The 27,017-nt window shown below is 36.2% G+C and overlaps 1 protein-coding gene across 1 annotated transcript; it reads right to left on the bottom strand.

Annotated features, from left to right (window-relative positions):
- Positions 1 to 22,400: 22,400 nt before the first annotated feature.
- Positions 22,401 to 24,731, bottom strand: LOC110722131 (adenylate isopentenyltransferase 5, chloroplastic). Its single transcript, XM_021901384.1, has one exon. The coding sequence runs from the start codon at positions 24,003 to 24,005 to the stop codon at positions 23,022 to 23,024; it is 984 nt and encodes a 327-aa protein (XP_021757076.1). The 5' UTR covers positions 24,006 to 24,731; the 3' UTR covers positions 22,401 to 23,021.
- Positions 24,732 to 27,017: the final 2,286 nt, after the last annotated feature.

The following is a 27,017-nucleotide window of genomic DNA, read 5'->3' as shown; positions in this document are numbered from 1 at the left end:
ATGACGAGGAATCGACCGCTCCACGAAGCGCTCGCCCTCAGGAGCCGGAGAAATCATCTCCTCGATCGGCCCGTACATCCCCTGGTAGTGGATGGACATACGGGGTGGCACAAACTCAGTGGGACCATCCTGATAAAATAGAAAAGAAATCAGTAAGGTGTTACTTGGGGACTACTCAGCGAAAAACAAAAAGCCAAGAATCTTACCCTCACATCTTCGGCCGGCACAGGGGCTGGAGCTAACAAAGGAAGTAGCTCCTCGGCATAACTCCGCCCAAGGATCACATGGGACCGCCAAAGAGAACCAGGCTCCTCAGCCATGCTCGACAACTCTCACTCGTCGAACATGTGGCGTGGTGGAGGAGCAGGAACGACAAAACATCGGAAGAATGCTGTCTAGCAACTCTCTCTCCTAAATACGCAACTGCTCCGTAGGTCCCCAGAAAGTAACGACGCTTAGCAGTGTACTGTACAGCTAATCCAGGGACTGTCTAACCACCCTATGGCCGGTATACTACCTCAGGTCCCTATAAAAATACCAATCGGGTAAGAACATGTATAAAACATCACAGAAGAGCAAGATAAGCGCCAAAAATCATACCAAGATGATCCGACTCTGGACGCGTACAGTAGACAGGTCCACATGGTGGCCGCCCCAAGAGGCGCTCACTGGATACCCCCTCGGCGATGGTCTCGCCGGCGCAATAGAAGGAAAGTATTCATAGAACCAGATCTACAAAAGGCTAAAGCATGAGTAAATGCTAACTAAACATATAGGGATAAATTTTATAGGGAATAATGTTTACCTCTACAACTTTCCAGAAAGCGGATAAAGCGACATTCGTCCTAAGAGACCGGTGGCGACACGAGTCCCTCAATGTGCGAACGAAGTCAGTATAGGCCAAGCTGGCCCAGTCATAAGTCCCGATCCGCCGGAGATCGCGAACAGCAGGGAGATTGTAAAGCAATGCCCTACTACCCCTATTAGGGGAGAATGTCCCTGACAATAACATCAGCACAAAGATGCGCACCCGCTGCTCTCGAGTGGTCGCATCGTCATCAAGAGCCGCTGCCAGCGTCGAGCGGCGAATCCCTCTAGCACTAAACTGAGTCGTCTTGACCTCAGCTTGAGCCCGAACAACAATCGGCCCTAGTAATTCCTCGACCTCTAGAGAAAAGACGTCGATACCGCCGTCGAATGGCAGCGGCACAGAAGAGAACTCCAGTCCTGTGATGAGACTGAAGTCTGTAGGAGTGACCATCATCTCACCCCATGGAAAATGAAATGTGTTGGTGGTGTCCCAAAAGAACTCCACCAGAGCGCGTACTACGTGGTGACCCCCGCTGGAGGCGACCATAGCCTCGGAGGTCTCAAATAAGGCAACCAACCTGCAAGACTCCCATAGGAGTCTCGTCTCTCGATCTCTGGCGATATGCATCCTATACAAATCGCCAAGACCATCTCAGCCAGAGCCGTGATGTCGTGTCCTTCCCGGCTCGGTTCCCCGTCTCACCCTCTCAGAAATGTAGTGGACAGGGGCAAATAACAAGGTCCGCTCATCCCACTCTAGGAACTGACCAAGCGAAGTGGACGGTGTAGTGTCGTCCTCCACGGGCTCATGCTCCCGTCTAGTGTTTCGGGACCGTGAACCGGAGCCTCGTTGTCTAGCCATGCTACATTGTGCAGAATCATCATAAACCAAGGTTATATAGTATCTAAAGGTTTGCCTAGCCGCATGATACTATGTTCGCAAAAACAGAGTACGTGGTACTAAAACAGAGCACAAATTCGAATTGAGCATGAACAACATTTTTTCAAGCAATCAAACAATTTCTTGCAACACTATAGTGATCATTGTGACAAATTGAACAAGAATTGCTAGCAAAAACATCAAGAACGAGCCACATTATTTTTCACGACCTTAGGAGGTCCAACAATGGCGGATTGCTCATTTCTTCGTCAAATTGGGTCAAACAAGCCTCAAATTACTCCCAAGGAAATATACAAACATAAACAAGCAATTTCATGGCATAAAACTTGATAAAAAAAGCAAATTGAGCATTATAAGTTTTGAATTTTCATGAAATTCGTGAATGAACATGCCAATAATTCATAAAAACTGGTGTGAGTTGGAAGAAAACTTACATAGATCGGGAATATGGATGAAAAGAGCTTTGATTTGCAACAAATTTGAGCAAATTCGGTTAAGAAACGAATGAGCAACGATCAATTGAAGTTCCGACTTCTTTCGAGCAGCGTTCGCAACAAACCAGAGCACGAAATGAACTGAAAACGGGAATTTAAAGTGATTCCCGTGCTGGCGCCAGTCTCTAGGCATTGGCGTCACATTCTATGCTTGGCGCCAGACGCCAATTTCAGCGCATGGCGCTAATACCATAAAGCTGGCGCTGATCGATTTTCAGCGACGCCAAAGCAGCCAGCCACCTTCTGGGGTAGTGCTAGTCTTCTGCAATATATTTTGGGTTCCTTGGTACGCTAGTTAGCCCCTCTAAGCAATTTGACATGATTTCGGGCGAAATTATCTTCGATCATAGTTCCTGAGGCATGGAAGGTGATCATGATACGGATGAGAATTATTTCAGGAGAAATAATATTCGATGATATTCCCTTGGACGTGGAATATTATCATGGCGGAGAGGATAGTTTCAGGCGAAGCAATCTTCTAATTTGGAAGCAGTTACAAGGCGTAGCGGTTTTCAAGCGGGATGGCATTCTCTAGCTTGTAGGAGGTCGTCAAAACAACAGCAACAACAACAAATCGGTTACTTTCAGAGACGTGTGCTCGACGGTGCAAGATACGCGTTTCTTAACTCTTTTATATGTTTAACTAATGCTAGTTTGCAGGTATCGGTGTTATAAGATTGATTTAGGATCGCAGAACGTTCTGAATCATTCTCCGTCCCTATCGATACTTTGGCTTTCGTTTTTGAAACTTGCGTTTCTCCTAAACTCAGTCAAAGTGGGGGCTTCTGTAGACACCCATTTGTGTCTCCCCAAAACCAAACCGAATGATGAGTGCTTTTCACGCCGAATCATAATCGAATGAAATGAAAGTGTGGAAAGGTCTAGTGTTGCGGAAAGTTTTCTTTTCTTTTCTTTTCTCTTCTCTCTGTTTTTGAAAACTTTATTTTAAGAAAACAGCCAATCCAGTTTGGTTGGTCCATGATATGGTTCCAATAGTGGTGTAATTAGGAATGGTTTTGGTCTTCTAGAACATTCTAGAAGGTTCTTATCATTCTTAATTCAATTAGGACTCTTTAGAGTTTTAATTAGATCAAATAGCATTTTCGACTGAAATTATATTATTTTATCTTCCAGTACGGTAAAATTATCAGATTTTTGAAAACGTGTTAAAAGCCGGTTTGGCGTCCAACCCCAGGCCTTGGCGCCTGGAACCAGGATTGGCGCCAGACGCCAGCCATTGGCGCCTGGCGCTAGCCACTGGTCCTGGCGCCAATGAGCCAGGGCTGGCGCCAAGTTGTTTTTGCGATCTTCAGACTCTGTTTTGATAAATTATCTTTTTTGGCTGATTTTCTCTATAAATATCATATCAAAAACTCCGTTTTGAGGGACAGATTGTCATCTATCATTCACCACTTCTTTTGTTCTTAAGTTTTAATAAATTCCGTTTTCATTCATCATCTACAATCTTCAATCGTCAACAAATTATTTTATGAACCATTAATCTTTCGTTCATTCTTTTAAAAAAACTTTATTCTTTAACATAAAATTCCGCATTCACAAGATCTTGATACACCTAGCCATATTCGAAGTTGCCTTCGCCCTAGACGTGAAAGGTTTTAATTTCTGAGGGTTTGGTCCCAAATCTCTATTATTTAATTTAGTTGCTTTGTTTATTATTTTCCTTGAAGTTACTAACGTGTATATTTTGTAATTAGAAAGAGGTACGAGACATCCAAGTAAGTACTTTATTGATTAATTGATTTTATGATGTAGACATCATGTTTATTGTTATTATGATTCCTAGTATCATGTATAGGGTGTTTTTAATATTAAGCATGATTAAGAATATGACGCTTCCTATGTTCTTTCTAACATTTATGATTATGATTGATGATTATTCATTATGTTGCTTGATATGCATATTATTATATATTGTTATTGCTTGATCACCTTTTATTGCAGGTTAAAGGGAATTGGTATTTGCAATCACGCTTAATAAGATAATTAATAATCTTGTTAGGTTAATTGTGATTATAATTCAAGTGATCGCCAATAATAGTTTGTTTGTGCATTAAATTCAACCAACATAGATTAAACATGTTTAGGGTTAATCCTATTGATTGTATGTTAGTCAGAAAGCGCACATGAATACGATCAGAATAAAGTAGAGGCCTATTATTAGGGCATGTTCAATCTCTTTTAGGTTGGATTTGTACCATCATCCCCGAACCCTTATTTGGTTCATGACCTTATGGAGTTGATGATCTCTTGGATCGTTAAGGGGTGTAACCTTCACCTCGTGAACGGTTTACAAGTTCCTTAAAAACTTGTTGGCGACTCTTTTGCTCTATATTCTTCCCTTTTGGACGCCACCGTACTTTAGTGTATGATCATAGTGGGGCTCAAGCTAGTGGGAATTTAAAGGCTTGAAATTATTCCCTACTGTTTTTGGCGACTCCACTGGGGAGGATTTCTATTTTAATTCCTGAAATTGTTTCGGCAATGATTTAGAATGAGTGGATGAGACTCGAAAAGTTCTAAGTATTTCATGTGCGTAATTTTGATTAACATTATTGTCATATGCATAAAAAGGTTCTCATTGGAAAGACCATCCGTAATGAGTCAAAAACATAGGATTTTACACGTAGGAAATTTGAGAAATGTCTTTCACAACTAGGACTGAAATAACATCGCGCGAAACTGGATGATTTTATTGAGCACAGAAAGCTGCTGAGGCATGTGGGAAGTAGCGTCAGGGGCCAGAGCTTTGCGCCAAACTTTTAGCCGTAGCGCCAGACGCCAGTATTGGCGCCAGGCGCTACAGTTAAAAGTTGGCGCCAGTCTCTGTTTGCTGGCGCCAATTTCCCCCAATACCGAGCCAGAAATATGCGTTCTAATTTCGACCGGTTTTTCGTATTGTTTGCTCGATCCTACTTCCTGATTGAATTTTTTCTCACTTTTCTGAAACCCATATGTGTTCTAAATATGGACATAACCTTCTGGGAATTCATGCTCTATCTACCTGATTGAACACTCCTTGCAACAAAGGGTACATCTGAGATGTTGAATTCACCAAACCATGGAAGTGAGTTTTTTCTAAAACTCACGGTGTCCCATCCACACGCGCTAACCCTTCATGGTTAGGCTTCTGCGCGGTGCATCCGGACAATTAACCATGGACCCTATTTGACTAAACCATATCCCGAACTTTAGAGAACTAGAGCCGTGGTTAGGTTGCGAACTCATTGCATCATATTATGCCTAATTGACTAATTGTGCATTATTTGTTGTGCATATATATCCTCTATTTCTCTTAACCGTTTATTGATTTGTGTTGAGACTAAAATTGATGACTTAAAGAACTTTTCCTAATTAATTAATTAATTAATTAATTAATTTGAGTCAATAAAGTTTTTTTTTAATCGGAATTGACCTAGTACGACTTTAGGTATACCCCAGTTTACTAATAATACCGAAAACAGTCCCAGACCGACGCTTCAATATTGGCGCCAAAGTCTGAGCTGTAGCGCCAAATTATAGTGTGTAGCGCCAGACATTTCAAATTGTTTGGCGCCAACCACCATAATGCGGCGCCAGTCCTGTCGCTTGGCCGACAATTCGGATTATTTGTCGAGTCATCACCTAATGTCTAATCAATCAGTCTTCTGTTTAATTCGATTAATCTTGCTGTCAATAACACCTTGTCAAGTCATTAATCGAGTCTTGGTCACATAGTCTAGCCACATGGTCATAACACGAGTTTCAACATGTCACCTACACTCACTAGTCTTAGCACACACTTTGAGTATACATCACCATGGCCATGTCTTAGGTTCATGCATGAGTCGGTCTTTTTCGTCATTTGAGTTGGGGGGTACATTCTATTCCTAATTCTTCATATCCCTCCATCTAAATCTTCTTTTGCATTCTATTCCAATCTTTCTTCACTTCTTCCATCCATGTGTGTTGAATCGAGTTTGAGTCATATGATTGACAAACAAAAAATGAGGGTGATGATGAAACAACACAAGACAAGAGGCGAGCTTCAATGACAAGATTTCATGACCTCTTTTTCTATTTCTTTTTCATTTTTTCCTTTCCCCAATAAGTCTAACATAGGCACCTTTTCTTTTCCTTTAGATTATTTTTTGTAGTTTTTCTTTTCTTTTCCCTTTTTAATAAAATGAGCATTTATTTCCTTACCTATGATCATTTCATTATATTGCATTAAAAAAAATGTCGAATTAAACACGAGGTATACCAATGATTTAAGGCAACCCTTGTAGACACATTATATTACCTTTCACCCTTTAATTATACATCCCTTTTTTTGGTAAACCACTTTGAGCCTCGTCTAACGATAGACCCTTCATTTTTTCAACCTACATCTACTTAACCTTGGGATGGGATGGCGTGCAACTTATGCAATTCTAAAGAAAGCTTGAGCAAATTCAAAAGAAAGAAATAGCAAAAAAAAATAAGCAATAACAAAAAAACGAAAACAAGTGTACAAAAGGGAAAGTGTTCCAATGTCTTTGATATGAAAATATCTTCGATAAGAACACGTCTCAGATTGCGTCTCTTATTGAGTGCTCAGTACCGTGCCTGAGAAACATGAATGCCAAGTGAGTGATAGACCGCATGATCGATATTGCCCACACTTATTAAAATAAAATAAATGCTAAAGCAAAAGAAAGAGCTAAAAAAAAAAGAGTAGAAAACCTCAAGCATAAAATTATAAAGATTCAAAAGCGAGGTTGCACACCTTGGGGGCTTATCTAGGGTCTTGAGCCTTTATCCCCTTCTTCTTCTATAACCTTTAGCCTAACCACGTTACGACCCTTAAAAAGATCTTTTTGAGGTATACACACACTTGTGCGAGGTTTGGCTAGAGCTACGTTCGGCCTGATTCCTAACGGATACGTAGGCAACCTCAAATCGAGGTGCGGCCGTAATAAACATGCATTCATATTCACATTCACACACTTGCACCATGATCATATCAAGGAATCTCCAATGCTCATCCCTTTTCACTTAGAGCTAGACTTGGGGGCTTGATCCTTATATCATTAGCTTACCTAGCCTAAGAGTCACCATTATTTGGCTCTTCTAACAATATGTTTTTCCACACATTTAGCTCTTGCGGCCTAGCTTTAGTGTCACTATCACACACATCACGCATACATGACAAAATATATTTCCCTTAGGAACCCTTTGTCATGAAATCTTAACGCTGAAGCATGCTTCGTCAAAATCACTCATAATTGTCATTGCATCACGAAGTATGAAGTGCTTAGCCTCCGTGCCTAAGTTACCCAAATACTTTCATCATGGAGTCAATAGTTGAGATAGCCTAGGATGAATTAATCCTTGAGCCTTGAGAGATAGTATCGAACAACATTTGACTAAGCTCATTCAACATGCATCTTCAAACTTTTGATTTTCTTTTTCACGTCTTTCTTTTTCGGGAGAAAGTCGGTACCCTCCACAAAAATGACGGAAAACGGAAAATTTTTGTTTTTTGCATTTTCGAGTCGCACGATCATATTACAATGCACACACGGGTCACGAGTCACATGTGTCATGTTACTTCAAGTCGAGTCAACCTCAATTCAGTCAAACATATCGAGTCAATTTTATACCTTGAGTCGTGTCAAGTCGATGAGTCAAGCAACATTAAGCCTTAGGTCGACCCTAAGATGGTTAAAGAAATTGGAAAAGTTCTATAGTCAAAAATAAATACAGGTACAGCAGAACAGGGAAGAGCCTACTCCAGCGCTTAGCGCCAGAAATATTTCAGCAACGACAGAGCTCGAAGCCTCTCAAAAAGGTGATTTCGACTTCATACAGCAATTTTGGGTTCCTTGGTGCGCCAGTTAGCCTCTATAAGAAATTTGACATGATTAAGTAGTCAGTTTGATTACAATCACAATAAGTGGTCGACCTGATGAAAGATCGTCTCGCTTAGCTTAAAGCGCCTAAGATATGGCTCATTACGGAAACACCGACATACTGGTTTTAGCGAAAGCAAAGTTCAGGCAAGCTTTAGAGATCGACAAACGTTGGTCTTCGGAAATTTTTCTTCAGAACATTATCGCAACAAACATTTAATCACCGAAGCTCTATTGTTCAGAGACGCGTGAACATTTCCATCAGAAGCTCTTTTGCTCCAGAGACGCATGGGCATATCATCAAAGCTCTTTTGCTCCAGAGACGCGTGGGCGTATCAATCAAAGCTCTTTTGTTCAGAGATGCGTGGACAATCCATTCAAAGCTCTTTTTCCCAGAGACGCGTGGGCATATCATCAAAGCTCTTTTGCTCTAGAGACGAGTGGGCATATCAATCAAAGCTCTTTTGTTCAGAGACGCGTGGACATTCCATTCAAAGCTCTTTTGCTTCAGAGACGCGTGGACATTTCATTCAAGCTCTTTTGTTCAGAGACGCGTAAACATTTCCTATTTTCAAGTTCTTTTTCTCAGAGATGCGTGGGCATCCTATTATCAAGCTCTTTTGTTCAGAGACGCGTGGACACATAATTCAAAAAATCATATCAAAAAGAAGCTCTTTGTTCAGAGACGAGTGAACATCGGAATAGTAAGGTGGCGTTCCCTAGATTGTGGAAAGTTGTCACAAACAACTGAAGGTAATTTCGGGCGAAGTTGTCTTCGATCATATTCCCTTAGGCATGGAAGATGATCATAAAGCGGATGAGAATTATTTCGAGAGAAATAATTTTCGATAGTGTTCCCTTGGACGTGGAATATTATCAATGCGGATGGAGATTGTTTCGAGAGAAATAATCTTCGATGATGTTCCCTTGGATGTGGAATATTATCATGGCGGAGGAGGATAGTTTCAGGCGAAGCAATCTTCTAATTTGGAAGCAGTTACAGGCGTAGCGGTTTTTAAGCGGGATGGAATTCTCTAGCTTGCGAGAGGTCATCAAAACAGCGAAACGACAACAATCGGTTACTTTCAGAGACGTGTGCTCGACGGTGCAAGATACGCGTTTCTGAACTCTTTTATTTGTTTAAAAAATTCTAGTTTTGCAGGTATCGGCGTTACAAGAGTGATTTAGGATCGCAGAACGTTCGGAGTCATTCTCCGTCCCAATCGATACTTTGACCTTCGTTTTCGAAACTCGCGTTTCTCCAAACTCAGTCAAAGTGGGGGCTTCTATAGACACCCATTTGTGTCTCCCCAAAACCAAACCCGGTGATGAGTGCCTTTCACGTCGAATCATAATCGAATGAAACGAAAGTGTGGAAAGTTCTAGTGTTGCGGGAAGTTTTATTTCTTTTCTCTTCTCCCTGATTTTGAAAACTTTATTTTAAGAAAATAGCAAATCCAGTTTGGTTGGTCCATGATATGGGTCCAATAGTGGTTTAGTTGGATGGGGCTTGCAAAGACCTTTCCAACGATATATTATAAGCCCAATTCCGATGAATATTGAGGAAGTTATGGCCAATTTACTAAACTGGGTCCGGTTTGAGCTTTATGTACGGCCCAATGATTTAGGGGAGGGCCTAATATAATTTATCATTCCTAATGCAATTAGGAATGGTTTTAGTCTTCTAGAACATTCTAGAAGGTTCTTTTCATTCCTAATTTCAATTAGGACTTTTCAGAGTTTTAATCAAGATCAAATAGCATTTTCGAAGAAATTATATTATTTTATCTTCCATTACGGTAAATTTATCAGATTTTCGAAAACGCGTTGAAAACCTGTTTGGCGTCTAACCCCAGGCCTTGGCGCCTGGAACCAGGCTTGGCGCCAGACGCTAGCCATTGGCGCCTGGCGCTAGCCACTGGTGCTTGGCGCCAACTAGCCAGGGCTGGCGCCAATGTTGATTTTCGATCTTAAGACTCTGTTTTGTTAAATTATCTTTTTTGGATGATTTTCTCTATAAATATCGTATCAAAAACTCCGTTTTCATTCACCAATTATCATCAATTACCATTCATCAACTCTCTTCATACACCAATTGCCAACATTCATCATCTTTCATTCATCAATTTTCATATAACATTAATTCTTTAGTATTCTTTCTTGCTTTTCCAAATACAAAATTCCGCATTCACAAGATCTAGAAACACCTAGCCATATTCGAAGTTGCCTTCGCCCTAGACGTGAAAGAAAGAGGTACGAGGCATCAAAGTTAGTACTTTAATTGATTTATGATGTAAAAATCATGTTTATATTGTTATTATGATATTCCTAGTATCATGTCTAGGTTAATTTTAATATTAAATATGATTGCTATGATGCCATTTATTCTCTTCCTAATATTTACTCGTGTTAGTATCATGTTAGGTTTAAAGATTTGATTTTATCGCTTAGTGACATGCTAGGGTTTGTTATTAATCTTGTTAGTATCACGCCTAGGATCTTGCTATGCTTTAACATGATTATGATTATCATTGATTATGATTAATGATGTTATTTATTATGTTGCTTGACATGTATTATATTTTTATATTGTTATTTCTTGATCACCTTTTTATGCATGTTTAAAGGGAATTTGTACTTGTAATCACGCTTAATAAGATAATTAATAATCTTGTTAGGGTTAACTGTGATTATAATTCAAGTGATCGCCAATAATAGTTTATTTGTGCATTAATATTCAACCAACATAGACTAAACAGGTTTAGGGTTAATCCTATTAATTGTATGTTAATCAGAAAGCGCACATGAATACGAGCAGAATAAAGTAGAGGCCTATTATTAGAGCAGGTTCAATCTCTTTTAGGTTGGATTTGTACCATCATCCCCGAACCCTTATTTGGTTCATGACCTTATGGAGTTGACGATCTCTTGGATCGTTAAGGGGTGTAACCTTCACCTCGTGAACGGTTTACAAGTTCCTTAAAAACTTGTTGGCGACTCTTTTGCTCTATCTTCTTCCCTTTTGGACGCCACCGTACTTTATTGTATGATCATAGTGGGGTTCAAGCTAGTGGGATTTTAAAGGCTTGAAATTATTCCCTACACCTAGTCCATAGGAAAAGCACCTCAAGTATGGTTCAGCTCCTTGGCTCTTGCCTAGTTTCTTGGGGTTCCAAGAAACAAAATACTGTTGCATTGTCTACTACAGAGGTTGAGTATGTAGCAGCAGCTGCTTGCTGCTCTCAAGTCCTCTGGATTAAACAACAGTTGCGTGACTTTGGTATTAAATTTAATTGCATTACTATCTATTGTGATAACACTAGTGAAATTTGCATATCTAAAGATCCAGTCCATCATTCAAGAGTTAAGCATATTCATATAAGGCATCATTTCCTTAAGGATAATGTTGAAAAGGGTTTGATTAAATTAGATTTCTGCCAAACTGACAATCAAATTGCAGGTATATTAACAAAACCCTTGAATAGAGAAAGGCATGAGAAGATGAGAATGGAACTTGGGATGATTAAGTTATACTGAGAAAAATGCATCAAGTTTCCTCAGGTATGAAACTCAAACTGACATGCTTAATCTATTGTATACTGTGCACAAGTGTTATATGTTTAATTACATAGTTAAGACAGGTTGTGAGCAGGAGTAATATTTACTAAGGGCATGTAAATTTGAAAGTCATAGAATATGAAAAGTCCAAAATTGGTTGCATGAGCCTTGTTGATTTGTTCTGTGTATCAATTTGTATTTGCAAGTGTTCTTTACTGATAAAATTCAAGAGATAAAATTGTTGTGTTTATCTATTTTTCAAAATTCCAAATTCTTTTTATCTAAACACAAAAATCGGATGAATGCATCTAAATTCATCATTATCTTTTGTTTAAAAAGTAGCCCACTTACAATACTCTCTTGAAACACGGTTTGCGTTTCCCTAAGCAATAAATATGAGTGTCAAATCAACTAAATTCACCTCACCTCCCAAACGAGACCTCACTTCACCAATTTACCTCCACCATAAAAGATGTCAGCCTCACACAAATTTACACCACACAAAAATTACCTTCTCTCTCATCACTCCGATCAAAACTACTCTTCAATGTCTACCTCTCCAAAAACCCAAATTGAAGTCGACCTAAACACAAACCCAACTCTAGAAATTACCATAGAAATCCCACCGGAAATTAACTCCATTGATGACCAAGAGCCTCCAAAAGTGGATTCAACTACCGAATCCCAGTCTTCTCGAAAAAGGAAGTCCGACGACATGCAAGAAGAAGAAGAAAGCGCACCGGAACTAGGGGTCAATTACCGGGACAAACCAGCGGCCATGAAAAGGCAAGAGAAGATCAGTGATCACTTTGTGACAGGTTTGGCCATTAATCTTCCTTGGTGTAAGTCTGTTAAATTGTATGAACTGCTTGATTTGATTGAGGCTCAAAATTGGGTGAATTTTTGGAGTGAATGCTTTAATCGGAGTATGTATGTTGATGCTATGAGGGATTTTTGCAAAAGTTTCAAATATTCTAAAGGTGTTATTCGTTGGTGTGTGTATGAAAAAGAAATTGAGTTTGATGCGATGTACATGGCTGAGTTGTTTGATGTTCCTAATACTGGATATGACTTGTATTTTAAGAGTAATGTGATAAGGAACCCTCTTCCTGATGCAAATATTGATGAGATAATAGACTTTCTAGGTGGAGACCCGGAGGAAACCTACATAAATCACAATGACTTAACCCCTCTTGACAAAATTCTGCTAAAATTCGTTTTCAATGATATTATCCCTCGAACCCAAAAGAGAGACAGTGCCAACAAGCTTGACTCAGCTCTCATCTATTGCCTAGCCAAAAAGATCCAAATAAACTTTCCCTCTATCATGGTTCAACACCTCTCTCACTGTGTTCCAAAAGGTTGGAAGGTGGGATATGGTAACCTTCTCACCTATGTCTTTGAAAGCTTTGGTATTTCCTTTGTTGATATAGAACCCCTACCCCTCAAAAACACCGAGTACATGCAGCCCATTTTTCTTGAAAACCATAAGATGAAGGTTGTGGATGGATGTTTTGAGGTTGTGCTGGAGGAAAAAGATAAAAGGCCAAAGGAAGTAGGTTCCATAGCTGAGGGGGAAGAAGAGAGAGCTGCTGGGATAATAGAGGGAGTGTTGCAGGACATTCAGGAGGAGGAAGAGGAAAAGGTGGTTGAGGAAATGATTGAGACAGGGGGAAGGAAGAAAAGGAAGAGCTTGAGGCTGCTGAAGAAAAAGGAGCCCTCTGTACCCATTTGCATTGATATGACTGGGGTGCAAGAGGAATTGCAGAAAGTCACAAGCTCTCCTAGTCTGGGCAAGCATGCATCTGCAGGAACAGGTTTCACAGCTTTCAATTCCCCATCAAAGGTTCCCAGCGAGGATGTCAAGGAGATGAAGGATATGCTTCTGAAGGTGCTGAAGGAACAAGAGGATTCAAAGCAATACATGGCAGAACTGAAGAAGAGCATTCTCATTCTGGGAACTGATGTCAAGAAGCTGGTCTCAAGCACTGAACAAGGGAGACAGTCCATTGTGAAGGACATAGTGTCTCAAATAAGCAAGAAGCTGGAGGATCTTGCTGTTGATGATGACCAGAGCATTGCATCTTAACCTGTCTTTCCTTGCAGCCTTTCTTTGTTGATGAAAACATTCTGTTTATTTGCTTTTGGGAACAGTTTTAATTTGGTTTGTAATATTTTGGGCACTTTTTAATTTCTTTTGGCAAACTTGCAAATTTGGAACATTAGCCGATGTTTTAAATCGGTTTTGGATGATTATAATCTATGTTTCTTTTGCCTATATTCTTTGTGAATATTTTCTCTCTGTGCATGCTTCTTGTCTTAAAACTAAACCACTATTTGGTGCTGTATTATGGTATACTATACGTGTGTGTGTTAGTTTTTGATAATGCCAAAAGGGGGAAAAGGATATAAAACTATCAAGGAAACTTAATCATTCTATGGTCTCTGTTCGAAATCTTCACAAGCTGCCTAATCTCTACAAGCAGGTATAATGTATATACAAGTTTTTTCAAGTTTTGCAGTTTTCCTTAAACTATTTATTTATGCATTGTTTTTATTTCCTTAACTTAGTTTCAATTCTGCATTATATCTTTAGGAATAAAATGGATTATCTCTGTTTCCTTGTAAGTAAGTTTGGTTTGTTTGTCATCATCAAAAAGGGGGAATATTGTTGGACTTAATGATTTTGATGATGACACAATCTCACTTACTTACAAACTAATAAGTGCTTGATTGTTTAAGTGTGTACTCAGTTACAAAGACTAGGAGAACGAAGTGTCTTGTAAAAATACCATGAGGAACAAGAAGGCCAGAAGCAGAGCTAACCATAAAGAAGAGTTCCCTCACAGGAACTGACACTTCAGAAATGAAGACTGGAGAAGAGAAGGTTCCCTCAGGGAACAGAAGGTTCAGAGAAGAAGCCTCATCAGAGAAGAGAAGTTCATCCCAAGGAACAGAAGCCTCGGAGTAGAAGCTTCATCAGAGAACATGAAGACTAAATATATTTTTATATTTTATGATTTATTTAAGTATATGATATTAAATGGCACTCGAAAAACCTGTGTGGAATTGGTCTAAAAAGATAAAATTGTGCATGCTAGTTTTTAGGAAAACGGTTGCTTTCTAAAACGTTTATCTTTTGAAAGGGATTTTATTTTATTCTGAATTTCTAAAATATCTTGTGCAAAAAGATTTTATTTTGTTTTCTTATTTTCGAAAATATCTTCTGAAAAAATAAAATCACCATGTTTTCCAAAACTTACGGCTTACTCTCCCATGTTCTATGTCAGTCATGGTTTTGCACATTGAGGAGTTCATGGTTCCTTAATTCTAGGAACATGATCTTCTTAGTGGGTATGAGTAGTGGCGTAATGGTGTTGCTGCACAAAGAGAATTTTTCCAAAGCATTTGTTGATCTATAAATATCCATTGATTTCTGTTGGAAAAACTCACCCTTGCTCACATAAGTTTTCAAGCTTCAAATCGAGTCAAGTGTCAATTCCACACAAGTTCATTAGAGTGTTCTTAATGTTCTTATACTAGAGTTTGTTTTTCTTTCAAGTTGTAATTTGGGGAATGGGGAAGTTCGAGTGAACGTTTGTGTATGAGAAAGAGAAGAGAGAAAGAGAAGAGAAAGAGAAGATAGAACAGAGAAGTGAGAAGAGAGAAAGAGATGAGAAGAGTAACAAGTTGGGTGACTTGTTCCTCAGGGTCTCAAGTTCGTAGAGGAACTCGAGTTTGAGTCGTTAGCTTGTAATAGGATCATTTGCCCTATTATAGTGAAGATTCTTTTCCCAAAATCCCAAGTGGTCGTGGTTTTTCTCCTTGTTAGGGCCAAGGAGTTTTCCACGTAAAATCTCTCTTGCATTCTTTAGTTCCTTTAGTTAATCTCTCAGTTCCTTTAGCTAACTTAATTTTAATTCCGCAAAAAGTTTGGCTAATCTCTCATACTATAATTCAACCCCCCCTTCTTGTAGTATTCTTTAAAACAACAGTTATTTGCATGCAATTTTTAATTGTAGCTTCTAATACACAACTAAAATAAAATTAGACAAGCAATATATTTACTTATTGTAAAACAAGTCACAAATTGTTGTAAGAATATGATTTTGGTTTATATCTGTCCAATTTTATTTTTGTAATAGATTTGTTTCCTTAATTATTTAATAGATTTTTTTTGGAAAAAAATATAACTAAGGACATACCATACCAGGAGATGACACATGTCATTGCTGGTATGTCTTTTATGTATATATATTATTGGTGATTATTGATAACAATAACAATAGAGGATGCAATTTTTTGAAACAAAGGAAAATATGAGCATTTATAGATCTTGTTCATACATTTTAATATACATGGAGTGGTTGAATACTTGATTATCTTGAAATAGTAGAGATATACTATATAGGCCTTATTCTTTTGAACTTATGGGCACAACAAATGTAATAATTTGTATTTTTATATGTATTTTAATTAAAATAAGTATTTTGAGAAGTATTCAATTAAATTGAATTGTTTTATTTAAAGTATTTTAATTATTTATTTTAAATTAGTTTGGAAATATTTATAAAAGGAAAGTGTATTAAATTAATTAATTTAATTAAGTTTGGGTTTAATTTAAGGAAAATTTTATTTTAGTAAAGTTTTATTAGGGATGAGATTAGGAAAATGAAAAGAGGAAAGTTAGGGAAAAAGGATTTCTAGAGAAGGAGTATAAATATTCCACACATGAGGCAAATCAAACTTTGCCTAGAGTGGAGAAAACCCAAGGTAAACTTCTTTCTCATTTCTCCTTATTTTTCTTTTTTTTTCGTTCTCCTTTTCCCCTTCCCCTTTTTCTTCCTTTCGGCTCCCCTTCACCACCACAGGCCGACCACCAGCAGCGATGGCCGCCAGCCGCCAGTAGCCGGCCGAGCCAGTCGCCGGTAGCAGCCTGGTGGCTGTCGGCTGCCATGGCTTGCGAAAAAAAAATTGAATCTTTATTTTAAAAAAACCAATTTATTTCTAAATCTAATTGTTAATTATGAGTATTGGGATTTGATTTTGATGTTTGGTTATGAGTATTATGCTAATTAATTTTTAGATTATGTTTTTAATTAAAAACCCCAATTTTTGAAACCCTAGGTTCTTGATTTATAAATTATTTAAGGGTTACGACGTATAACGGTTAAACCTTTGATTAAAGTGTTTTAAGGCTTAATTGCAGCAATTTTTAATTAAAATATAGTGCTGGAATTTTTGGTAGAGCATTTAAAATCAAGTTTCTTTAAGGAATTTTAATTACCCATTAATTGGGATTAAAGTGTGATGTTTTAAATATAATTTCAGCTTATTTTAAGTAAATTTTGAGGGGTTTTATAATAGTATATATTGCTGGAAATTTGTGTAGAGAGGATTTTAATACTCTTCTATGATTTTAAATTGTAGGAGACTTTGAAGTGAGCGATTTTTAATAGTTTTTGCGTACTTAGCATAATTATATCGATGTAATAGCATGCTAAATGTGTTTGGTTGATTACAAGTAGTATCATGCTAGGTTTGGATTGGAAATTATGATTTGGATGTTATTGGTGATTGGATTATGAAGCATGATTTATTTGTGATGGATTATTGAATGGAAAATAATAGTTTGAAATATTATTTATGAACCACATATTTATATGTTGCATGTTAGAGAAAATATTTAATTAAACTAAATGTTTAATTTGGTTTGGAATATTGAAAAGGAATTTTATTATGGTTCATATAGTTTTTATTGATGCTATAAGCATGAGGAAAGAGCTATATTAGTTTCTATGTACACAAGGAATAAATTGTATGTTGGTGTTTTAGTGCACTTAATGTGTTTTTAACACCGAGGGATAGGATTTGCGGCGCTTTATGCGTTTAAGGTGTCATTGGCACTGAGGTAGAATTAAAAAGGATTCAACATTAAATATTATGTGGTCACTAATTATTCAAGAATTAAATTGGTATATTTGATTGATTGAATAATTTTTGTTGATTGAATGATTATGGTTTGAGAGTTATCACCAAGTTTAATTATCTGTAAATAACGTAAAGTGAAAGAGATTACGCACCTAAACTCTTGGAACGAATATACCTTGAGTATGAACGTGTATATGGGGGGAGTTATGTGACTTTATATTTGATCATAACTTCTACTGGAGTACAGGACACTGTACATTCCTTTTATTATTATTATGCGCAGGAATTCCGCCACCTATGAATGGTTATTGATGCTGGCACGGTTAGCTCCCCTGTCATTAACCTCAATTTATTTGGGGGAGGTTGAATGGGAAACTCGTTCGATGCGTAGTCAACATTAAATAAATAATGTGTGTCTAGTGAGAAATTTTATTGAATGTTGTATGCTTGAAAAACAGGTGCAATGAGGTAAGTTGTGTATTGATAGGAAATTATATGTTAGTGTGTTAATTACGCTTATGTACTCAGCTTTGCTGATTGTGTGTTTTGTGTGTTTGTTGGCCTTGTCTTTATCTTGGCCCTATGATGACCTATTTTTAATGGAGAGTAGTGGAAACAAGTAGAGAGAATTTTTTCAGGTGATGAAGCATATTCATGAATGGGCATGAGTGAAGATCGATTCATGCTAGTTTCTATAAGTATATGATGTGTTTATTGCTTTATTTATTTATGACTTGATTATTATGCGTGACTAACGAAAGATTTTGAGTTCGGTTTGTTTTTAATAAGTGCCTACAATGGTTCCAAGTTGTAGGTTGACTTTATTTTACTTTGTTTGACTTTACTTTCGTTGATTGACTTTTTAAGTTGACTTGTTTTGAATGGTTTTGAAATTAGTCTTCTGCTGTGTGTCTTTGATAGTTGCCTTAGCCGTTTTCATGGAGACAATAATGTCTTAGATATTTCTAGGGTGTTACAGCAGAGCAAGAGTCAGCAGAAGAGCAGAGCAGATTGAAGCAGAGCAGAGCAGAGCAAAGTCGAGCCGAACAGATTTTACTACTACTACTACCATTACTACTACTGCTGCTACATTACTACTACTTCTACTATTGCTACTCCTACTACTCCTACTCCTCCTGCTACTATTTCTACTCCTACTACTCCTCCTCCTCCTCCTACTCCTACTCCTACTACTAGTCTACTACTACCACTACTATTATCACTATTATTATTATCGCATTATTATTAAAATCATTAAATATAATTATTAAATAATAATAATAATAATAATTATTATTATTAAATATTATTTATTTATTATTTTTATTAAAATTAATAATTATTATTATCTTTTAATATTAGTTGTTATCTTTAATTATTAATTTTTATCATAAAAAAAAATCAATTGTTATTAATAATAGTAATTATTATTATTATTATTATTATTATTATTATAATTATTAAATATTATTTATTATTTTTATTAAATATTTATTACTATTATTAAATATTATTTATTTATTATTATTAAATATTAAATATTATTATTATAATAATTCAATATTTAATATTATTTTTAAACAGAGCAAAGTAGTGTAGAGCTGAGCGTATTGAAGCAGAGCAGAGCAGAACAAATTTCAGAATAGCATAGCAGAGTAGGACTCAGCAGAGCAAAGTAGCTCTAAAGAACAGGGCCATACTCTATTAATTTTGAGCCTTTCAAATAAATGTTGTAGTTCAAGTTATTAAAAGTCTTTTGTTATGAGTTTTCTTTCTTATCTTGCAATAATTGGTAGATTTGACAATAATTTTTGTGACTAATAATGTTTCTTGATGAAGGGAGTTAAAATGTTAATTAATACAAGTACTTTTGCCTTTAGTTCTTTAGTGATGCAAAATTTGAGACTAGATCAATGTCTCTAGTCAACTACAATATGAGAATGGTTGGTTTGTATTTATTTTTTGTCTTTTTATTTTTTGTTTTTTTAAATTTTTTTTTTGAAGAGAACAATTGAAGATGAAGCCCCAATTTATTACCATGTTAAACAAAATTCGTTTAGATAAATTGTAAATAAACCAACAAAAAATATCCAGTCATTAGCGTGGCGTATTCTTAATTATATCCACAAGTGGGAGCACATGTATAATAAAAAACTAGATGAAACCCGTGCGATGCACGGTTTGTTTGAATTTTTTAAAATAATTTTTTTATATATATATTTATGTGCTAAAAATTGTTAAATATTTAGATAAAATTCCTGATATTAAAAGATAATATTTTATATTTAATTAATTTAAACTGGATAATCTCATTCTCCAATTTTGCTTACGTGTCAGTTAAATTATTTAATTCTAAAAGAAATTAATAATCTCTTATTTGATTGGCTACCACTAATATTTATTATCCTATGTGGCGCGCTGAAAAAATTAAATCCTACGTGGCTCTCTAAAAACTCGTGAAAAAACTCCCCGATATATATATATATATATATATATATATATATATATATATATATATATATATATATATATTAGATTACTGATTTATTTACCGTTTTGTCATTTGATTAAGGTGGTAAAATTGTATTTTCTCTAATTTTAGACAAAGGTTCAAAACAAAAGAAATATCATGATATATATTGCGGGTCCATGAAAATCCCTTCAAGATACGAAGTGAAATGGTGCAAGATATGAAGAACATATCATTTAAAGTTTGGATTCATATGACTTTATGGACCGCATGATCATTTTTCTTTTCTTTCTTTTCTAGCCGCCCAAATCTCTTAAACATCTTCTGAAATTCTAGAACCCTGAAACTATTACATGGTAGAAGAACTGTTATTTTCATTCTTCTGTCTTACTTATTCTGCTGGAAAATATTGTACATGATGGAACTACTCGATCGTTCATAGGTTCGATTTATATATGTTAATAATGTATCATCCTGTTTTTCATGAAATTATTCAATTTTTGTCCTCAAAACTAAGAATTGTATGTAAAATATGGTATTGATAAGAACAATTTGAAATGAATGGCAATTAAATTGTCTTACTAAGGGCCTGTTCCGATTTAGTGAAAACAACTGAATTGAATTGAACTGAACTGAACTAAATTGATTGAAGTTGAGCTGACCTAAACTGAATAGAGCTGAAATGAATTGTTTATGAGAGAAGGAAATTAGGAATTGAATTGAACTGAAAAGTACAATGAGTGAAGTTTCGATAAAAGTATTGTCACTTGCAATTTACTAGCTTTGGCTTTACATGAAAAATGAGTCAATCTAGTGAGATTGTAGCACTAAGGTAAGATGTCTAATGCCTTACTCCGTATTCTCTTTCTAATATGAGTGCTTCAGTTCCAAAATTAATGCATCGTTTCTATTATTTGACATCAGATTTTATTTTGGAATGTGATATCTAAGATAGATTGTGTAGGCCAATATGGTGGTGGACATGTCATATTTGACCTTATCTCTAGGAAACTCTCAACTATTATTATTTTGTACGTTATTCTTATTCTTATTGTTTTTATGTTTAATTTATTTGTACACCATTGAGATTGTCATTATGAGTCAATCCGTACTTTATTGCAATGTCAATGTAGTATGGACTATCGAGTTCAATTAGTACATGACTTAGGCTCAACCATAGCCCATATTTGTGTCTATTTGATTAAATATCCAAGCTACTACGTCATAAAAAAAATAAGTTTTTGGGATAATCAAGCTATTAGATTCAATCAATTATAAACTTATGATGAAAAACTGAAAATCAAGAATCAAATATAAGCAATTGAGCAGTGACAAAGATGAGTCAAAATTGGTTATTTGAAGGCTTCAAGGAATACGGACATAAAATTTAAGGTGATGCCTTTGCATCTTTAAAAGTCCCATGCATTGCAAAAGGGAAAAAAAGATGAGACTTAAGGACCACTTCTATTTTAGATTCTGTCTTGGAACTATTACATGATCTTAGGAATGTCATAGACAGTTGGTTTGATGTAGTTGATGTCAAACTTGCCTTCAATCATATATAGAAAAAGGACAAGAAATAAAAAGTGCACTAAAATAAAAATAAGATTGTGGAACATGTTCGAGCATATAAGGAAGTCGTTCTTCACGAAATGTGCATCTTTTTATCTAGGGGGATTTACGGATTTACCCAAGTACCACTAAGGTTAAAAAATAAATAGGTTACGCATTCCTAATCCCGTACAAGGTGTAATTTGTTGAAAGGAATAACTAAATAAGTAATTTCACTAGGCACTATGATAGTAAAAGTATTATTTATTTTTTATGGGGTTCATCTAGGTTATTTGTGTTCATTTTAAAAAAAATTAAAGTAGGTAAACTCGAGGTTTACAAAAATTCAATTTCGTGTACATCATTGTATATTTCAAAATCAATTGGTGAAGTTTCGCTTTTTTTGTGGGTAGTTAGATTCTAGATGGGTAAGGGGATGGGGGAGAGGGCTTATGAAATCTTCAAGCCACAACTAGGTTGATGAGAAGTTGACAATACTGCCATTGTACCACCAAAAGCTTCGTTTTTAACTAAGGGCCTTTTCTAGTTCATCTTAATTTCAATTCAATTCAACTCCAATCATTTCATTTCAATTCTTAATTTCCTTCTCTCACAAACAATTCATTTAATCTCTATTCAATTCAATTTAGTTCAACCCTAATTAGTTCAAGTCAGGTCAGTTCAATTCAGTTTAACATCAGAATAAGTTCTAAGTACGAAACTCATTGATGGAAACAAATTTCATCCATTCAATTTTCTATCTCTAAAACGATGCATAGTTATGATTTGAAAGCAAGATGTATATGTTGACAAATCTCAATATTTCATTCATATAAGTAGATAGAAAAAAACAAATCATAACTCAATCATATGGATGAAAGGGGGGCACACCATCGGCTCAACCCAAACTATTCCTATTAAGTATAAAGAAATAACAAGACAAAAGGCAAGCTGACAAACTTTCTAGTCCAACAAAAAAAAACAAAACCCAAAGAAATGAAACGACAAAAAAGTGCCAAGGAATGGGCATATTAAAAAGCCAAAACGCCTCACATTTGGTATGGGCTCCTACACACGTCTTATTTGGATGATTCCTCTTATGCTATATTGGATGGAGTTGGCCTACTACCTCCACTTAGTTTAACTGTACGGATTTGTGTGTGTGTGCGCGCGCGCGTGCGTGTGCGCCGTTCTAGCCGTCACAGACTTCCCGTTTTTTATACTGATACCCATGGTACGGCTCTTTACAAGCCTGATAGCAACGTTTCTATTGCCCCCCTAAAAACAATGAACAATTTTTTTTTTCTTTTTTATTTTGTTTTCTGTATCAGGCCGTGTTCAAATCTGTAAAGGCGGCAAACTAGGGGCAGTGTTGAATGTATCATTGTATATTTATAATTAAGGTACGGTGTTGCCTAGTGAGAAGCAGTCGCCATGGCTGCAATAGGTACTGCACTCGGAATGACAGTAGTTCCAGATGTTTTCGGAATACTTTGAACACTGGTGTTTCTGTACAGGAATTGCCTCACGATCATGGCACTCGGACCTACAACGAGTCTCTGCCATGCTTCTTGAGCGTCTTTTCCTTGCTTTAGAAATACTTCTGTTGCATCAATATGATGCAGGTTCCATCCCCAGAAGTCTCTTAAGCGATGAATTTTCTGAAGTTGTCGACAAGCTAGCTTACACGTATTGTCTTTGATTTCATCAATGGCTACTTGGAGCAGAGTCTCCAACATTTCAGGTTCCACATTTTGCCCTTCTGCTCGAAGAAAACTGTCCAATTCAGGGACACCAATGGCTCGTCGTATTCCCTGTGTGTAGTCGGCTTCAGGGTCGAATATTCCTCTTACCTCATCCACCAATCCTGCTTTAACCATCTGATCAACGCGCTCTGATACAAAGCATTGGAGAATAGGTAGAGATAAGTCAACCCAAAGGAAGCAACACTCGTACTTTGAAGTGAAGTCAGGATGATCATTCACTAAAGACTCAATGAACGAGTTCGATCCACCTGCTATAATCGGGAGCTTGTCCTGTTCGATGATGGATTCAATTGCAAGCAACGCATCATTCCGGAAATCTTTAGCATTATATTCAACATCAGGATCGATTATCCCTAACATATGATGAGGGACACCCCTACACTCTTCTTCTGTCACTTTGTTCGTGACAATATCCAGCCCTTTGTACACTTGAATCTTATCAGAGTTTATAATCTCGGCCTGAAGTTGAATTGCCAAGTCAATTGACAGTTTCGACTTCCCTGTACCTGTTGCACCCATTACAACCACCACTTTGTCCTTGTGATTATTATTGTGGAAGTTCATAGAACTCGAGTTAAGCCCTCCAGGAAAGAGGGTTTGTGCGTGCTTACAGAATGAGTATGACGGACTCATGATGACACTGATTAATAATATCCTGCAAATATGTATACTACTATCGAGTTATACTATATGTCGTAGTAGTATAAGTATAAGTGATTATTATTATTTCTGTACGTGGAAGGGTGAGTTTGAGGATGGACAAAAAATGGCTGAACAAATAATCAGAGTACAATGCCAATGACAACCCTGCTATTTATACTGATTTTTGTGGCTACTATAACAAAATACCCCACAACTTTTTGTAACTTTTTAGTTTCAGATGCGGCTACTAGGAGTGCTAATGAACATGTAACAACTGTGTTTATTTTTTTATTTTTTGGAGGAAGTTGAAGGGGAATGAGAGGAAATGGAAAGCTAGGCTGTTATGTTTTTGCAAAAAGCTATGGCTATTGTGAATATTTGGAGTTAGTGAAAGTCAGAGTTTGTGTTTTGGAGTATATGCAGAGCGAACAACTCTGTCGAATTCTTACCTTAAGACACCAGAGTCGTTTCTGATATTTTATGGGCCCTAGGCGAAACAAGAGATGACAACGGAATGCAGAGAAAAAAGACAAACTAAACTGAATAAAGGATCGCTCGGTCACTTTTTTGTTATACCTCCCTCTTATTTTTACAGTTGTAAAGACAAGGAAGATGAGGAGGGCTTTTGAAGGTTTTGTTAACAATGAAAATGACACAAGATTATACAATGAAAGAAGAGCAACTCTGGGTATTTATGGTGGGTTGGTCTAGGCTTAAAACTTTCATCATGAATTTTTTTTAAAAAAAATATAAACTTTCATGCAGATTCTGTTAAGCTCAAGCCTTATCATGACACATTGCAAATATAGAGTATAATTTTTTTTACAATTTCATGTTATCTTCATCTTTAGAATATTGTTTGATTAGACAAATTACAAACCACTTGAACTTTAAGGATGCTATTTGGGACCTACTTCAGTGGAAGTGGTGGCCTTCTTTAATATGAATTGAATCCTCAACTTCTTAAGTGGAAGTTTATTAATTATTAGTTTAAACTAATGACATTTTTATGGAAGAAATGCTACAAATTGATGCTATTTGGTACCTATAAACGCCCCCTCTTCTAAAAGTAGAGGTCACTGGTTTTAAGTGTGTGTGCTCTGCATCTTTATAATATTACAAATTATGTCAGAATCAAACCTTAAGATATCTTATTCTAGTTATCTATGTTTAATCAAGCTATCTTCTAAGCAGTATTTTAAAGCAATATGTGCTAAACGACATATTTTGAAAACTTTTGACAGGATTATTACATATTTGGAAATGCTCGCGTAAATATGAACAGTAGTAGTCTAGGTCTTGCATACAACAGGTATATCGACTTTTATTTTGAACCATTATATTTGGAAATACAGTCTCATATTGTACCTTACTGTCCTATAGTAGCTTCCTAAGGTCGAGTCAACGAAAGATCATTGACCTGGCTGAACACTTCAAACAGGATAGGGGCACCATACACCATTGATATAATTTTTTTAAAATTTACATTTGTTTTTTCTTTATTATTGTGGGGTATATTTCCAAAAGGAGAATATATATTGCTAAAAGACATTTTTTATTTTTTTTTAATTTCTAGAAAATTTCCTAACTTTAAAAAGTTAAATAATTATTTATAAGTTTGTGATAAAAGAATCAGCTTTAGTAGGGAATCTGAGATGGGAAGTTGTATTCTTTATGAAAATGCACAAAAATGACTTTGATCTATAAGGCTTCCATATATACTGAAATGATAATATAGAAAATCCAGAAAGTTTATGTTGTCCGTGGAATTTGGATCCTCTCTTAGTCTAACATAAGTCAGCCTTAAATTAGCACTAGATTTTGTTGTGCTAATTTTATTTAATGTTTGTGGTCAAAAGTTTACTAATGATATTCAGAATATTTGTTCAAGGTCTCAAGCTTATAATACAAGAGAAGAAAGAATTTAGATGAATATGTTATGGTTTAAGGTAGTTGAATTGGATGCTCATAACTTATTAACTGAAGTATTAAGGAATACTACTCCTAGTTTCTAAAGCCTCTCTTCATGTGTTTGGAATCTAAACACTATTTACAAGTAAAGAGAATGATTGAAAATTTTACAATATACACTACTCATACAGGTAAAGAGATTGTCCGCTCTAGTAGACATGAGAAGTTTGTTGTTGGTCAAATAACATTTATCCCGTGAAGGTTTTATATATTGAGCGGAAATTTTAATTAAAGTGAGATGTCAAATCTGAATGAAAATGCTTGAATTAAGCTATTACGCCAAAGGTTAATAATTAAAGTGCATAGGCATTGCATGCATAAGCAAGAGTTTGAGGACATTTGGAAGGAACTCTCTTTGAACTGCCAGATTAGAATACACAACAATAACACAATCTAAGGACTATAGACGTACTATAGTTTGAAAGGGGCGTATATTACGTGCATGGATTTGACACTAGAACTATGGAGCATGAATTTGGTGGTGTTAAGGTTTCTAATGTCAATATATGTTTACGGGCCTGTTTTCATATACTTAGCTGCACTGAACTGAACTGAACTGAACTGAACTAACCTAAACTGAGCTGAACTGAATTGTTTATGAGAGAAGAAAATTAGGAATTGAACTGAAATTAAGCTGAAGAGACCAGACCTTACTTCTCTCATATAGGTTGTTGACATCGATCTCTTTGACTTCTTCAAATAGAAAAGATATGCCTAAATCCTAATAAGCTTGAATATAAATTCTTAATCTTCACTTGAGCTAAGGTTCTCCCTAGTAAGCATATAAGTATATAACCGATGTAATTTAGCTCTCTTACAACAAATCAGTATGTGCTTGTTTGGTTCACCCAGAATAAATATTTTCATGACAGTGGCTTTTTTTTTTTTTTTTTTTTTCAATTCCTATGTAATTTCGCAAAATAAACGATATTCAACTTCAATCTTGATCACTCCCACAAGAGCTAATGAACTATACAAGTATATCAACTATATATGTTATTAGTAGCACTGTCAAAACGGTTTGACAGTTCG

The sequence above is a fragment of the Chenopodium quinoa genome, unplaced genomic scaffold, assembly GCF_001683475.1.
Source record: "Chenopodium quinoa cultivar QQ74 unplaced genomic scaffold, ASM168347v1, whole genome shotgun sequence".
Taxonomy (NCBI): domain Eukaryota; kingdom Viridiplantae; phylum Streptophyta; class Magnoliopsida; order Caryophyllales; family Amaranthaceae; genus Chenopodium; species Chenopodium quinoa.
Note: the sequence above shows the minus strand (reverse complement) of the source record. Positions and strands in the feature narration are given on the sequence as shown.